This window comes from Octopus bimaculoides, chromosome 24 (assembly GCF_046866305.1).
Source record: "Octopus bimaculoides isolate indiv1 chromosome 24, ASM4686630v1, whole genome shotgun sequence".
Taxonomy (NCBI): Eukaryota; Metazoa; Mollusca; class Cephalopoda; order Octopoda; family Octopodidae; genus Octopus; species Octopus bimaculoides.
The window spans coordinates 36,402,519-36,417,920 of NC_142951.1; the positions used below are offsets into that span (position 1 = coordinate 36,402,519).

The 15,402-nt window shown below is 37.7% G+C and overlaps 1 protein-coding gene across 2 annotated transcripts in view; it reads left to right on the top strand.

The window, feature by feature from the left end:
- LOC128250761 (uncharacterized) overlaps positions 1-11,670 on the top strand; it is an 18,380-nt gene extending 6,710 nt beyond the window's left edge. Inside the window, exons 1-3 of one of the 2 annotated variants that reach the window (XM_089340768.1) lie at positions 5,877-6,231; positions 6,825-7,220; positions 9,440-11,670. In XM_089340768.1, coding sequence (XP_089196894.1) covers positions 6,163-6,231; positions 6,825-7,220; positions 9,440-9,715 — 741 coding nt within the window. In that variant the 5' untranslated portion in view covers positions 5,877-6,162 and the 3' untranslated portion in view covers positions 9,716-11,670. Of the gene's footprint in view, positions 1-5,876; positions 6,232-6,824; positions 7,221-9,439 lie in introns of those variants that run through there. The other variant, XM_089340769.1, reaches the window with a different exon arrangement.
- Positions 11,671-15,402: the final 3,732 nt, after the last annotated feature.

Consider the following 15,402-nt stretch of genomic DNA (forward strand, 5'->3'; position numbering starts at 1 on the left):
ATTGTGGTCATTTATGAATCATACAAATGTGGAAGGCGCATGGTTCAGTGGGTAGATTGTCGGGTTCACAATCATGAGGTTGTGAGCTCGAATCACGGACTGGATCGTGTGTTGTGTTCTTGAGCAAGACACTTTATTTTCACGTTGCTCCAGTTCACTCAGCTGTGGAAATGAGTTGTGACGTCACTGGTTGTATCGGTCCCTTTGCCTTTCCCTTGGATAACGACGGGAAGCTGGTATGCATGGTGCTATATATGAAAAATATAACACAAATTACGGCATGAATGCATTTCTAAAGCAGTCTTTATGTTGCAGAAAAGTCAATAAGTTTCAAAGAAAATTAATATAAATTAATTTAAAATTATACAACCTAAATAAAATTAAAACAACTAATTATAGTACATATCTTATATGCATCTGTATATATATATATTTATATGGCCTAGTGGTTAAGGTTTTGCACTCAGGATCGCGAGATCGCAGTTTCAATTCCTAGATCGAGTGGTGCAAAACACTTCATCTCACATTGCTCTTCAAGCACTTCGAAAACTGACACATGGTGCACTGTGGTGCATCGGTTCAGGCAACGTCGGTTTGATGGCGGGGACAGGTGAGGTAATGCACGGCACGAACATTTGATCCCTAGAAACAAATCGTCCACGTAAGAGATAGAGGACATGCACAAACACACATACACACACACACACACGCGCATACACACACACACACACACACGTGCATTTATGAATACTTATATAAACAAATCACCTGCTCATTTTGAGGATATCAAAAAAGCTGGACTTTTTGATTAAAATTGATTTGAATTGATCTGAAATTGATGTGAAATTCGACACAAGAAAAACCGTGTTTTATTCTATTTGTTGTTGCAGTTGTTGTTGTTAAATTTATGATTTATGTTCACCCAATTAAACGACCCCTCTGCACCCCACCTACCCACCCACCCACCACCACTTCCAACACACCCCAATGAACAAGCGATGTCCCCTTTCATCTACGACGTTGTTCAGTAATGTCTGCCAGCCACTAAACAAGGCGATGTTGCCTGTGACTTGAAGGCAGCCGTTGAAGTTAGTGGCAGAATCAGTCATATGTAACTAAATATTCTAACTTTAACAGAACGAAACCCCATCATCAGGATGATGATGATGATCATTATCATCATCATCATCATCATCAGATACCGGCAGTGAAGTCTTGTTCCCTTTCAAACGTGATTTACTAACGTTAGTCAAATGCGTTTCCCCAGCGCCGTCTCCGCTGTTTCTGCAGTCGAGGGTCCGACATGTTTGCAGCAGAAGGAGCCGGGATTAATGCAAAGCTGGTTAAAAGGGTTTACAAGTTATAAATATAACTCGAGACATATTCAAGCAGAGACTCACAGACACATTCACATGTACGCATGCGTCTATATATAAACATATATACATAAACACACACACACACACACACACATATATATATATATATATATATATATATATATATATATATATATATATATATATATATATATACGTATACATCTATCTATATATGTTCTATATATACATACATGTATATGAATATAGATATATTCTATAATCCTCCATTTTTCATAATTATGTAAATATATATATATATATATATATATATATATATATATATATATATATATATATATATATATACATATATATATATATATATATACATTATATAATACATATGTGTGTATGTGTGTGTGTGTGTGTGTGTGTGTGTTTGTGTGTGTGTGTGTGTGTGTGTGTGTGTGTGTGTGTGTGTGTGTGTGTGTGTGTGTGTGTGTATGTGTGTGTATTTACATGAATATATAAGGTATATAGAAAGTTCAGTGTCTGCCAGATGATAGCGTAACCTGAATACATGATATTATTTAAACGTATGAACAAGCGTCTTCATCGGTCTGTTTATTCCTTTTTATCTACTTCAAATATCATAGGGATACATAAACGCACACAGACATACCTACACACACACACACACACACACACACACACACACACACACACACACACACACACACACACACACACACACACACACACACACATGCATCGTTATATGTACATATATATGACAGTATGCATGTATGTGTGTGTGTTTGTGTGTGTGCTTAAGCCTTAACTTGCTACGTCAACCTCTACGTTTTCTTTTGCCAATATGCCTGAGGTAGCTTTCATCTTATGTGATTCCTTCTTTCTCTTTGAATACACACACACACACACACACACACACACACACACACACCTACACGCTTCCATATACATATGGATACACACGGTATAGAATAGATAGGTTGATAGATAGATGGATGGATAGGTGGTACGGTTTATACGTGTTCATATATGAGACGGCAATATTGTAAAGACCGATAAACATACAAATTGGCAGACACACGGACAGATACATAGATAGAGGGAGATAAGAAGAAGAAAAGGAGAAATACCTATAGACGCCTAAGACACACACTTACATATATATATACATATATACAACTGTAGGTAAGTGTGTGAGTGTGTTTGGTGCTGGGTGGTTGGTGGGAGTGTAAGAAAGTCGAAATATCTAAACCGCAAATGTTTCGTGATATTAACATTGTGAATAAGATTAAAACTACATTTCAAACCGAATCTTTGTTCTGCAACAATCAGTTCTTTGAGGCTTTAAGTTTCGGCCAAGAATTCTCTCTCTTCTCTCCTAATTCCATTCCGACCGTTTTCAAATACTAATTTCCATAAAGCTATTTAAAACACAAACCGCCTTCCACAGTTCCACCACAACCACCACTAATTCCATCACCACCACCAAAACCACGACCACCACTACTACGACCACGACCACCACTACCATCGTCACCACCATAACGACGACCACCACTACCATCATCACCGCAACCAACATGAGCACCACCCAACTACTGCCACTATAATGACTATCACCACCACCACCACCACCAACACCAGTACTGTCACAGTTACAACTATTAATATTCCCCACCCCACTCACAACCATGTCACAACCGTCACCACTACCATGAATTCCGCCTCACCCCTCCAACCTGTACGCCTCTGAACGCCAACACCAACACCACCAACACCAACACCACCAACACCACTACCGCTACCACTAATATCGCCCCCACCACCCCTATCACCTTGCTTAACAATAAACTGCATCTCTCACTTAACCACTGTTGCCATGTATCATTCCGCCAGTAATACACATACACACACCTTTATATTATAGTACAGAGAAAATATAATAGGAAACAGAACACTCACATACACATACACATACACACACCCACATATATATGTATATATATGTATATATATATATATATATATATATATATATATATATACGGCAAGAAGAGAATGGAGGGAATCCAGAGGTAGAATTCATCAGCTGTTAGACATTATATTACGTGTATTTATTTATTTTAAAGAGTTCAGAACGCGGCGAGTTGGCAGAAACGTTAGCATGCCGGGCGAAATACATAGCGTTATTTCGTCTGTCTTTACGTTCTGAGTTCAAATTCCGCCGAGGTCGACTTTGCTTCTCGGAGTCGATAAAGTATCAGTTGCGACTGGGGTCGATCTAATCGACTGTCCCCCTTCCCCCAAAATTTTAGGCCTTGTGCCAAAAGTAGAAAAGAATAATTTTGGCACAAGGCCAGTAATTTCGGGTGATGGGGCGGTGGGGGGGGAGGGGTAGTCGATTACATCGACCCCAGAGCGTAATTGGTACCTATTTCATCGACCTCGAAAGAATGGAAGGCAAAGCCGACTCCGGTGGAATTTGAACTCAGAACGTAAGGACGGACCAAATGAAACGTAAGCAGGCCAAGGACAGGACATCGTTGTGTAGCGGTGAATGTCCAACATAAAAACGTGTGTCTTCTAAGCATTTATTGTGTCCATATGCTGCGGACTAAATGAACCAAAATGGAACTGTTGCGATAACTGTCATTTCTAGCTCTCTTCCAGCTTCTTTCTCTCTCTTTCCCTCGCTCTGTGTGTGTGTGTGTGTGTGTGTGTGTGTGTATGTGTATGTGTGTGTGCATGAATACATTTTCGTACGGAGAGCGATACGTATGCGTATGTGTGTTTATATGAGTGCGCTCGCCCGCGTGTCTATATGTATGAATACATATGTGTATATTTGTAACCATTGACAAAACCTGTTATATATGCGTGTGTATGTGTGTGTGTGTGTTTGTTTGAGTGAGTATGTGTGTGTTTGTGTGTATATATGCATATATATGTAAGACACATACTCATATGCCTATCTATTTATCCATTCACACACACACACACACACACACACACACACACACACACATATGTATGTATGCATATATGTCTGCAAACATAGACATGCATAGACATACACACATACAAATGTATGTATATAAATAGATGAGAATATCTCAGTTGCTGGCCCCGAAACCATTGAACTGTGAATAGTAAAGATAGGGGCCAGGCAACGGCTACAAGACTACTCCCTACCATCTCAACCTCATCCCCCACCGTTCACTAATCTAGTATATTGTTCACCTGAAATATCCCCAGGGATGGGGGCAGGTTGGTGGGGAGAAGGATGGGACGTAACAAATGCAGATAATAAAGGGAGACACACCAGTGACTTCTTCAATTTCGTACTTTTAATAATCCACGTGACGTTGCTTATGGGAGAGTGGGAACAACAACAACTACTACTACTACTACTACTACTACTACTACTACTACTACTACTACTACTACTACTGCTGCTGCTGCTGCTGCTGCTATCTTAGACGCAACAAATTGTAGCAATCAATACAAAAGTAACAGTTAATACGACAACATCAACAAGAATAACAATTACAAGATTGACAAGAAGGATCATAACGTGAACAATCGGACATCTGAGGTGGCTTTAGAATTTGTAAAGGGAGAGATAAAGGGAGAGGGAAAGGGGGAGAGAAAGAGGCGAGAGGGAGAAAGAGGGAGAGATAGAGAGAGGGGGAGTGAAATGAGATCAGCTATGCTTGACGAAGTTCTTCATTCTATACCTTTAGGTAAATCCTGGGTTATTATTCCACATTAATTAACGGTATTGAGTACTTTCTTTAACTCTTCCCTTTAACGGCTTCTCACATCAGTGTGTCAGCATGATACAACCAAGCATTAAACATACATGCATTCATATACATAGATACATACGCACATGCATACATACATGAATATATATGTCTATGTGAGTATATATATATATATATATATATATATATATATATATATATATGGTATGTGTGTGTACGTACAAACATACATATACGTAACATATATATATGTATGTATATGTGTTCCCACATGTCTATATGTATGTCTGTATGTATACATGAACGAATGCAATGGTATATTTCAAGACTCATTCGCGCGTGCATTCATTTGGCGTTTCCAACAATATAAACATTGGGAGATAAATATTCGTGCACGCATGTCACATGACCATGCATATCCAAACACACAGACACACAGAAACCAGCTAAGAATCCCAACTATACACACAGTAATACATACGAACACACGATACATACACATGCATCTATGCGCACTTACATACAGCATCAATCCCATGTGTACGAGGACATTAGCAATTGTAAGTGAAGTAATTGAAACTGTGTGAAAATCGATTCCCCAAGCCACGGGAGACCACGTGACGTATCCTAGCACGTGCTTCAGTGGACACAAGTTGTAGTAGTAGTCGTAGTAGTAGTAGTAGTAGTAGTAGTAGTAGTAGTAGTAGTAGTAGTCTCTTCTACAATAGGAACAAGGCCTGAAGTTTTTTTTAGGGCGAGGTTTTGTCGAAATAATCAACCCTCAATGTTCGACCGATATTTATTTCATCGACTCCGGAAGGATGAAAAGCTAAGTCAATCTGCGAAGAATTTGAATTTTAATCATTCTTTTTTTACGTTGCCTCTCAACGCCTCCAATTTCCGCAAAAGTGGTTCTAGACGAGAGGGGACACCCTTGACGGACCGAACGCCTGATGTTGAAAGGTTCTGATAGGTAACCATTCCACCGAACTACCGAGCAAATGTAGCTGTACATTGCTGCGATCCAGCCACGGAAAACGATGATACGTGGGATCTCCTGTGCAGTTTCGAAATCCGCTTGCAATAAGATTCCCATCCCAACCAATACGGTACCAATTTTCTTTTTGTGTTACCTTCTTACAAGAATTTTACATCGCTATTCTATGCCATACAATACGGCCGCTGCCACTAAGGAGATCTCTACCTCTTCTACCTTCACTCTGACAACTCTTCGACCGCAGTTCGTGGGGATCTTATGCAATTTCTCGATCTTCAGGGTTGGCGTGACATTTTTTTTTGTCCGGTTGTTCACTTGGGAATCTCACCTCTACTGTGCCAAAGCTTTTACCATAAGACTTTTGGTTCCATAGAGTAGAAAAGAATATTATAAGTAATTCAAAAATTTCGTCCGTCTGCACTTTCTGAGTTCAAATTCTGCTAGGTCTACTTTGCCTTTCATCCTTTCGGGGGTCAAGGAAATAAGTACCAGTCGACCACCAGGGTCCATGTAGTCGACTTATCCCCTCCCACCAAATTGCTGACTTTCTGCCAAAATTTGAAACCAAAATTAAAGAAATTTGTGTTAAAAGAATGACATTTGAATATTAGAAAATCCGATCTTATTTCAGTCTTTAGAAATATTCTAATTATTGCTTGGAATGTTTTATTATTTTAATGATGAATCCATTATAAACTTTTGTAGGAGGAACAGCGTTTGGTCGGTTCTAGCTTGAGAGAATCTTTTGGAATCGGTGTCATCATACTTTGGCAGGGAATTATGAACACACGGGTTTCCCTGAAACGTTCTTTAATTACCAACTTCAGTCGGAAAACTATCAAAGACGCCGAGTTACTCATTTGTCAGTGTTTCCCCCGTGAAATGGATGAATTAGAAGACATTGCTTGTTCCAACATCGACACAATCGACTCGCGCCTCTCCCACCATATTGATTTTGTCTCCAGTGAGATTATAACAAAATATGCACAATTAAAATCAATTCTTCAGAACCTCGAAGCCCACAATTCATTAATTAGAAGCTGGGTGACGTTTATTTCTCGGGAATTTCACACTTTCAAGGATGCTGGCAGTTTAACTTCGGTAAACAAATAAAACCTTTCTTTAAATTCTTTTTCTTTCTCTCTGTTTTTGTTGTTTAGTTTCAGACAAACCTGCTTCAATAACACTTAGGAGCGAAGGTTTGCCAGCCGTGCCCCGCACATAGCTCTATGTGTCCCTTTTTAAAAGATACTTGTGATCTGAAATCCCCTCCCCCTGTTTAGCCTTGAATTAACATTATTGTTAGAGATTTAGACCAAAAGAACCCGAAGCCAAACTGCAATAATAATCTTCGTTTTCAACAAAAATCTAACATTTTAGATTTAATTTTTATTAAACATTATGCTCTAGAGGCAGGAAACCCCGTCATAGGATTGAACGCAGAACAACGTTATAAGAAAGCAAGCACTCTACCCACCCCCAAAGCCATTCCGATGCCCAGCGTTCTCTTTCGTTCGTTGCCTGTACAAATGCATGTTGTAGGCTTATATGTGTGTGTGTGTATGCATGCTTTCTGTATGAGTAGATTTGTATATAGCATTCTTCTCCTCCAAACTCTAATAATAGAACCCCTCTCTCTCTCTCTCTCTGTGTGGGAAGAGTATTTTTTTTTTCTTTTCTGCTCTCTACTTCCTCTCCAGAGATTCTTCGACAGAGATAACCAGTTGCACGAATTAAAACCGATACATCACTCCTCCCAGTAACGATGTATTTTATTAAAACACGCCACCACCAACACCGCTATGCACCAATGAGCATCGTTTTTTTAAATTTTATTTTCGAACATTTTTCTTTATCCTTTTTTTTTCTTTTGGATGGTTGGGAGTATATTTCTTATGTTGGATAAAATATTACTTATTGACGAAGGAAAGATCAATTATTGATGTGGAATATTTATATTGGAATACGCTAATAGAAATAATGGCCAGAAAAAGCAAGATTCCACTAAGTTTTTACGTTTCAAGGCGAGGAATATTGACTCCAAATGTTTCATTGTATTTCAACATTTTTGAACTTCCACCGTGGGCCGGGGAGTATTTTTACGTGTTATTAAAGTTGGTTAAATCCTTCGCATGTCACTTTACGGCACGTCTGTGTGTGTGTGTATGTTTGTGTGTGGTGGCTGACTAAAGAAAGGATAAGTGTTTGGGGAAACTTAGTCTTAAGAAGTTAATGTCTGCCAATGAATTCATGCGTCACAGAATCTGACCGTTTGGTTTTTTTTTTTTTTTGTCTGCAGTGAGGAGAGAGAGTTTCTTAGCTGTTGAGGAGGAAAAAACAAAGAAAAACGTGTCTCTGTTGCTTTCCTTTCTGCTGTACAAATTTATCAGTTCGTTCTTTCTTTCTCTCGCAATCGTTAAACTCGGAGTCCTGATTAAAAGATTCGGTTGCCATCACTACACTACGAAGATAGAAAAAAACCATAGCTAATCGCAAAATCTTTCCACGTTTCCCTATAATCACGGAGTTAAGGACAATCCTCGCATCAGCCCCCCCCCCCCCTCACAATTTAGGCCCCTTTCACATTCAACTTCTTTCTCTCAATAAAACCTCATATTATCCTTGTAATACATTCCCTGGTAGGTTTTTGGTGAGATGACGGACCGGTGATTTCCGTTTCAGTTGAAACTACAAGCAGAAGGCAGTAATCCCTCAACATCTTCTTTCTCTACAAGTGTGTGTACTCGTAGATCAAATCTGATCTAGATGACCAACAATAAAACCGTTCCAGGTGTGACCGTTTTTTTTTTTTTTTTTCCTTTCTTTCAAATAGCTTGCATACAGAAGCACCTTGTCTAAAATCCTTCCATTTTTCAAGCCGGTCGGATCAGAAATGGTGTTATTTAGACAGAATTAGGATTAGTTGTAGCCCAGCGGATTTATGATGACAGGGATTCCAGCCTTCGGTATTTTCAGATGCTCTGCACTAATGTATCCCTGCCAGTATTAAGATTGTAGCATGTGAGAAAAAATGTGATTGCTATTTCTAGCAGGTTTAGCGACCACTTTCCTTTGCTAGTTGGTCCGTAATTAATTGCTCTCCATGGTTACTCTCCATGTGAGATTAACTTTTAATGTATACTCTTTTTGTTCTTAAGGTTGGATGGTCATTGTTGGAATAACTTTGACCATAAATCTAATCATTGCTGACCTGGAGCTAAATAACTTTTAGAACCAACCTGAAAATCTTAAATTGTTTTTATTTGTTCTACATTTTTTTAAAAATCTTTTTTTTTTCTTTTTCAATTTGTCCCCCGCAGGAAGAATCGTTTTCCAAGTTACAACAAGTGGCTGATTATTGCAAACAATCTTTGGATAATCTCTCTGCCTACGTGTCTCAGAATGAGGAACTGGTGGAGAAATGTAAAAGCTACGAAGATGAGGTTTTCTATCAAGAACTGGAATATCTAAATAAGCGTCACTCATGCCGAATTAATTCGATGCCACAAGAAATAAGAGAGAAATTCCTAATTCTGACCAGTGTAATCTTCAGTATTCTTGCAATAATGCGACCGATTCAGTCTGCAAGGAATTAAGTTCCGGATATACCGTTAATTAGTTTCAATATTAGCAGAACTGGGTTTTTTTTTCATTTTTGGAATTGGTTTTAATTGAAGCAATTTTTTTTTCTTTACCCATTATTAACCGTTAATGTCATAAACCCCTTCACACAGAAGTAGACATGGATGTGAGATTCGTATTGGGTTTATGTTTTGATAATTCACCTTTTAATATCTTAGAGAGGGAGGGCGGTGAGCTGGCAGAATCGTTAGCACCTCGGGCGAAATGCTTAGAGGTATTTCGTCTGCTGCTACGTTCCGAGTTCAAATTCCGCCGAGGTCAACTTTGTCCTTCATCCTTTCGGGGGTCGATAAATTAAGTACTAGTTGCGTACTGGGTTCGATCTAATCGACTGGCCCCCTCCCACCAAATTTCAGGCCTTGTTCCTATAATAGAAGGGAGAATCGTTAGCCCCTCCCCCGGGGCTAAATGCTTAGCGACATTCTCTAGAATGGTCGAAACCAATATTCTACAGAGGGAAAAGCATAAACGTCACGCGCTCGAATTCTGTTGTCCCTTCTAAGCCTCAATCAATAGATTAATGCACAAAAGAAGAACTGTGTTGATATATTTTCTTCTTGAAACATCATTTAAATCAAAAATCTATCAATAGACAGACGTTGACAATCCTAGTTAGAACTCGCCCCAAACAAACAGAACTCGCTTCATCGTTGTCTAATGTTAAATTCAATGAATTCTTTGTCTTTTGCTTTTATGGAGCATTCCGAATTAAGTTGCCAATATCAAGAAAAATAAAATCGATCTCAAAATAGTGGACAGGCCCGCATTGTCTTCTGCTCGGTCGTTGTCCGAGGCAAAACTGAAAATCGATTTTGTTCCATAAATAAAAAAAAAAGCCATGATTTTCATAAACTTTACAAGTCCATCGAGTCAGTAGGTGGGGGAGGGGTTCACACCAGTGAATGAAGCTGGTGTACTGCAGAGCCTTAAGAGAAAGACCCTGAAAGAATACGGATTTTTTTCCTGGCGGCCCTGAAACCTAGTGGCATCTGGTTTGCAGAACTTTTGAATGGCAGGGCTTTCACAGGCAAGTGTTTGCAAGTTTCTACAAGGATCTCCTCCTCGTTCGATCTCCTCTTTCTAGTAGTACTTAAAATTCTGAAATGGCCTTGTGCCATTCTTAGAAATGATGCAAAACTGGCACAAACAGTATAATGCCAATAGACGTAGATTTTTGAATTTCATTCTAATCTTGAAGGAAAATCCCCCGTTTGAAACTGGTATAGCAACCTTCAGATTTGAACTCTCAACGACCAGTTTGAAAGATGCAACCAATATTTAAAATATCTGTGTCGCGCGTAAATTATTATTTTTAACTCTAATAAAAAAAAAAAATCCTTGTTTGTGTAGATCAGATACAATGATTCCTCGACAATCGCAGGTGTTGCGTTCCAAAACCCCACGCGATAGGTCAAAATCCGAGAAGTAAAAACAGTACTATACTGTGTATTTTTAAAATATTTTTATGATTTAAATATATTTATTGTATTATAAATGTAAAAGCAGACCACGGAGGAGGAATCGACGCAAATTGAAATAATGAACCGCAATAGGTGAACCGCAATATGGCGAGGGATTACTGTAGTTCTCTCCCCAATCATGTAAATTAACTTTGAGAAATTAGATTAATTTTTACTCATTACCTCCACTTCTTGACAGTCGCTAACAATTACTGCTGGTGATTGTCTTCTTTCGCTAAATCACATACAAATTTCTTATACTTTTGCGTATAATAGTAGTACGCTCCAGCCCGTTACCTTACTTTCCTAAATTCAGACTGTGAGATGAATTGGTTTATCTCCATTAATTCATTCTTTTAATATCTCCTCTATTTAAACTTTCAGATTCCACGCAATGTTTTGTATTTTTGATATATTTCCAAATTAAATAAAATTAAATGAAATTAAAAGCTGATATTTTAATAATTCTTCTGAGTTCGATAAAATGCTTGCGAGATCATTTCTGGTATCAATAAAATCGATTATATCCTTCGCCCCACTTTTAAATATGTAACCCTTACGTCTGTTAGATATCATAGACGTTATCACAATACCGAAGACTTGTTCTTTGGATTAACTCGTCATATTCTTGGTTCTGTTAAGAGTAAAACTTCTGTTACATCCTACTCAGACTTTCCTTTCAACTTTTCTCCGTTCTCATTTTATATTTTTTCAAAGTCAATAACTGAAGATGTTGCAAGTGAGAGGTTTCAATCGTCGCAGCTAAACAAATCAACAAACCTAGACTCAGAAGAAATATCTTCTCCCTCTCACCCCCCCCTCTCTCTCTTTACCAGTCTGTTTCTCTCATTTTTTCTCATCTCCTATCTTTATCACTCTCTCTCTCTGTTTACCAGTCTGTTACTCTCTTATTTTTCCTCATATTTCTCTCTCTTTCTGTCTCTCCTCGTCTTTTCCCCCAGTAAGAAAAAAAAAAATCAAACTCTTTGTTATCACAGAACCTGTCATGGCTTGAATATCCGAAATGAAGACAGAACATTCTTGGAAAGCTTTTAATATTCTCGAAACATCTGACTGTATTGAACAACCCATCACTCTCCGATGCTCTTTCCTCTTCTCTAAAACCTCCTCCTTCCCTTGCTGACAACGATCGATACAATCTAAAGTGATTTTCATATACTAAATCTAAAACCCGCTCTTTTCACAAACAATAATAATATTAGCCACAGGGGCGCGATGTAATATAATTAAATGGAAAAAGCTGTGGTGTAAAATGGACAAATATTCGAAAAACGAGCGGGGAAGGGTTAGAATATGATACGTAATAGAATTGAACGCCTAAAAAAAAAAAAAATTATTTTAAAAATGCACATTTCTACATAGAAAAACAAAATTTAATGTGTAATATAGGAAAATAATTAAAACCAAATATATTATATAAATAACTTAGTTATGGTTATGTATAAATAATTGTAATTACACAAATAACGTAGTAGAAGCGCATTTGCGGCTGTGTTAAGAAGCTTGCTTACCAACCACATGGTTCAGGGTTCAGTCTCACTGCGTGGCACCTTTGTGAAATTGTCCTCTGCTACACCCTCGGATCGAACAAAGCGTTGTGAGTGGACTTGATATGCAGAAACTGGAAGAAGCTCGTCCTATATACATATGTGTGTGTTTGTATCTGTGCTTATCCTCCCACTCAGTAAATGCAAAACTATGCATTAACTCTACTCATACAGCCTGGCCGGGGCCTTTTCCTTATTCGATTGAATAATACAGCCAGTATCGGGCATACAATCTGATTTGCACATTTTCTTGGTGGATCTGGGAAAGCACATCCAGCGCCAGGTTTGGCCACCACCGATTTCTTTTTAAGAAAGGGAAAACGGACAGAAACAGTAAAAGAAAAATTGACTGCTGTACGTAAATTATAGAAATGGTAGTACATAAATGGTAAATTATAGAAATGGTACTTTATTCATTGGTTCTAAATGACAATATTGACTTCTGTGAAATTTGAAACCAGGACATAAAAAAAAATGTTTCGTAGTAATTGTTTCATTTTTTTTTTTTTTTAGGACACTAAATCTCATTAAAAACAATTTTACTGTAGTTGGGTGAAACGATCCCAGAACCCTGTTCTTCTGCTCTTTTCCCACCATATTACCCCCCCCCCCGCCAATAATACCCGTTAACATTTTACTCTTTTCTTTTTTTTTTTTTTTTTTTGTTTCACTAAGACAAAACGAGGAAACTCCGAATTGGTTCATGATGATGTGGATTAACAGAAGAATGCGATAGGCAAACTGAGCGATGCCGGTTTCAATTTCGACAATGGGACATTATTTGACTTAGATTAAACAGACAATTAAAAGCTACGTTCGGTGATGCCTGTATTACAGAGCCAGATTATGGAAAAATATGAGGTGAACCAGTTGGACAAGCTCTCTCTCGTCACGTTCTTAATTTTGGGACAAAACACAGGTCAGGTCATGCATAATTAGTGCCTCCCTTCAGCTAGTCTTTGTGGGTATATCAGATCTTCGCAAATTTCAGGAAGTCAAGTCGTTCTGCTTTTGGTTGGATGTCGATACATTTTCCGAGCAAAGAGGTACACACTTTTCTAATGTATTGCTTACAAGCTTCCGTTCCGTGAAAGCGCCGAACAATGTTTAAACCTTCACTCGGCTGCAATGCCAACGACATGAAAAAAATATACGAACACAAGAAAATGCTTAGAAACAACCCCGACAAATCAATGTTGTTTAAAATGAAAATATTAGGATAGACGTTAACACCTTCGAAAGTTCTTCGTTTGGAAAACAATCCAAAAAAGACAAAAAAATGGAAAATCTTTCAGTTTGTGAAATCTGGCAATAATCCAATACCCCCCGGAGGAGCTTGATATCACGCCCGCACATGCCAACACACACGCACAGAGTAATAATAATAATAATAATAATAATTGTTTTCTGTTGACTGGAAGGCTGAGTTAATGAAACCCAGAAAGATTTGGCCAACCATAAGTGGTTGTTTGGTTTAGAAACTGAAAAAGAAAAAAAGAAACACAGAAATCGCGACATATGTTCAGTCATGAGAATATTGGAGTCAAAGGGTGTAGGTGTATATATGTGTGTATGTATATGTGTGTGTGTTCTTTCGGTCTATTTTATTATATGTATATGTGTGAATATGTATGAATTTGTATTTTGTGAGAGTGTTAATGTGCGCAGGTGCATAAGGGTGTGTGTCTTCGCACTAACAGCGCTGCACACGCGACCCCCTGCCACACCCGACATCCAACCTACCTCAATAGCTGCAAGTATCGATAGCACCACATCAAATTAAATAAACACTCACACAGAGACTCGCAGCCCCGACCCTCAAACAGATACACAAGAATACCATTAACTACAACCGCCACCACCACCTCCTCCTCCATTCGTAACACCGTCATCTTCGTCCCAGTCGTTCTCGTCTGTAGCATCACCTTCATTATCGTACACCATGTTGCAGAACAACAATAACAGCAACATCAACATGACGCTTACACCCACCTGCCCACCCACCTCTCCCTTCAACATGATTCTCCACCTATTGTGTTGCTTAAAACAGTTTACATTGACTATTTGAAATTCCAGTGTATTTATCACTCATGTATATTTGTGTGTGTGTGTGTATGGAAGTAGACATACGTACGTACATACATGCATACATAAAGATATATATATGCATATATATATATATATATATATATATATATATATATATATATATATAAAGATATATATATATATATATATATATAAAGATATATATATATATATATATATATAAAGATATATATATATACACATATACACAAATATGTATATTTATATATATATACATATATATATATATATATGCACACATATACATGTATATATATATATATATATATATATATATATATATGTATGTATGTATGCACATTTGTAAAGTTATGTATTTATATTTGCATATATATAATATGTACAAATATGGAAATGTGTAGATGTATATATACACACACCCTTATACGTATATAATTTGATATATATATATATATATATATATATATATATATATATATATATATATATATATATATATATATAAATGTATGCATAGTATATATATGTACGTGTGTGTGTGTA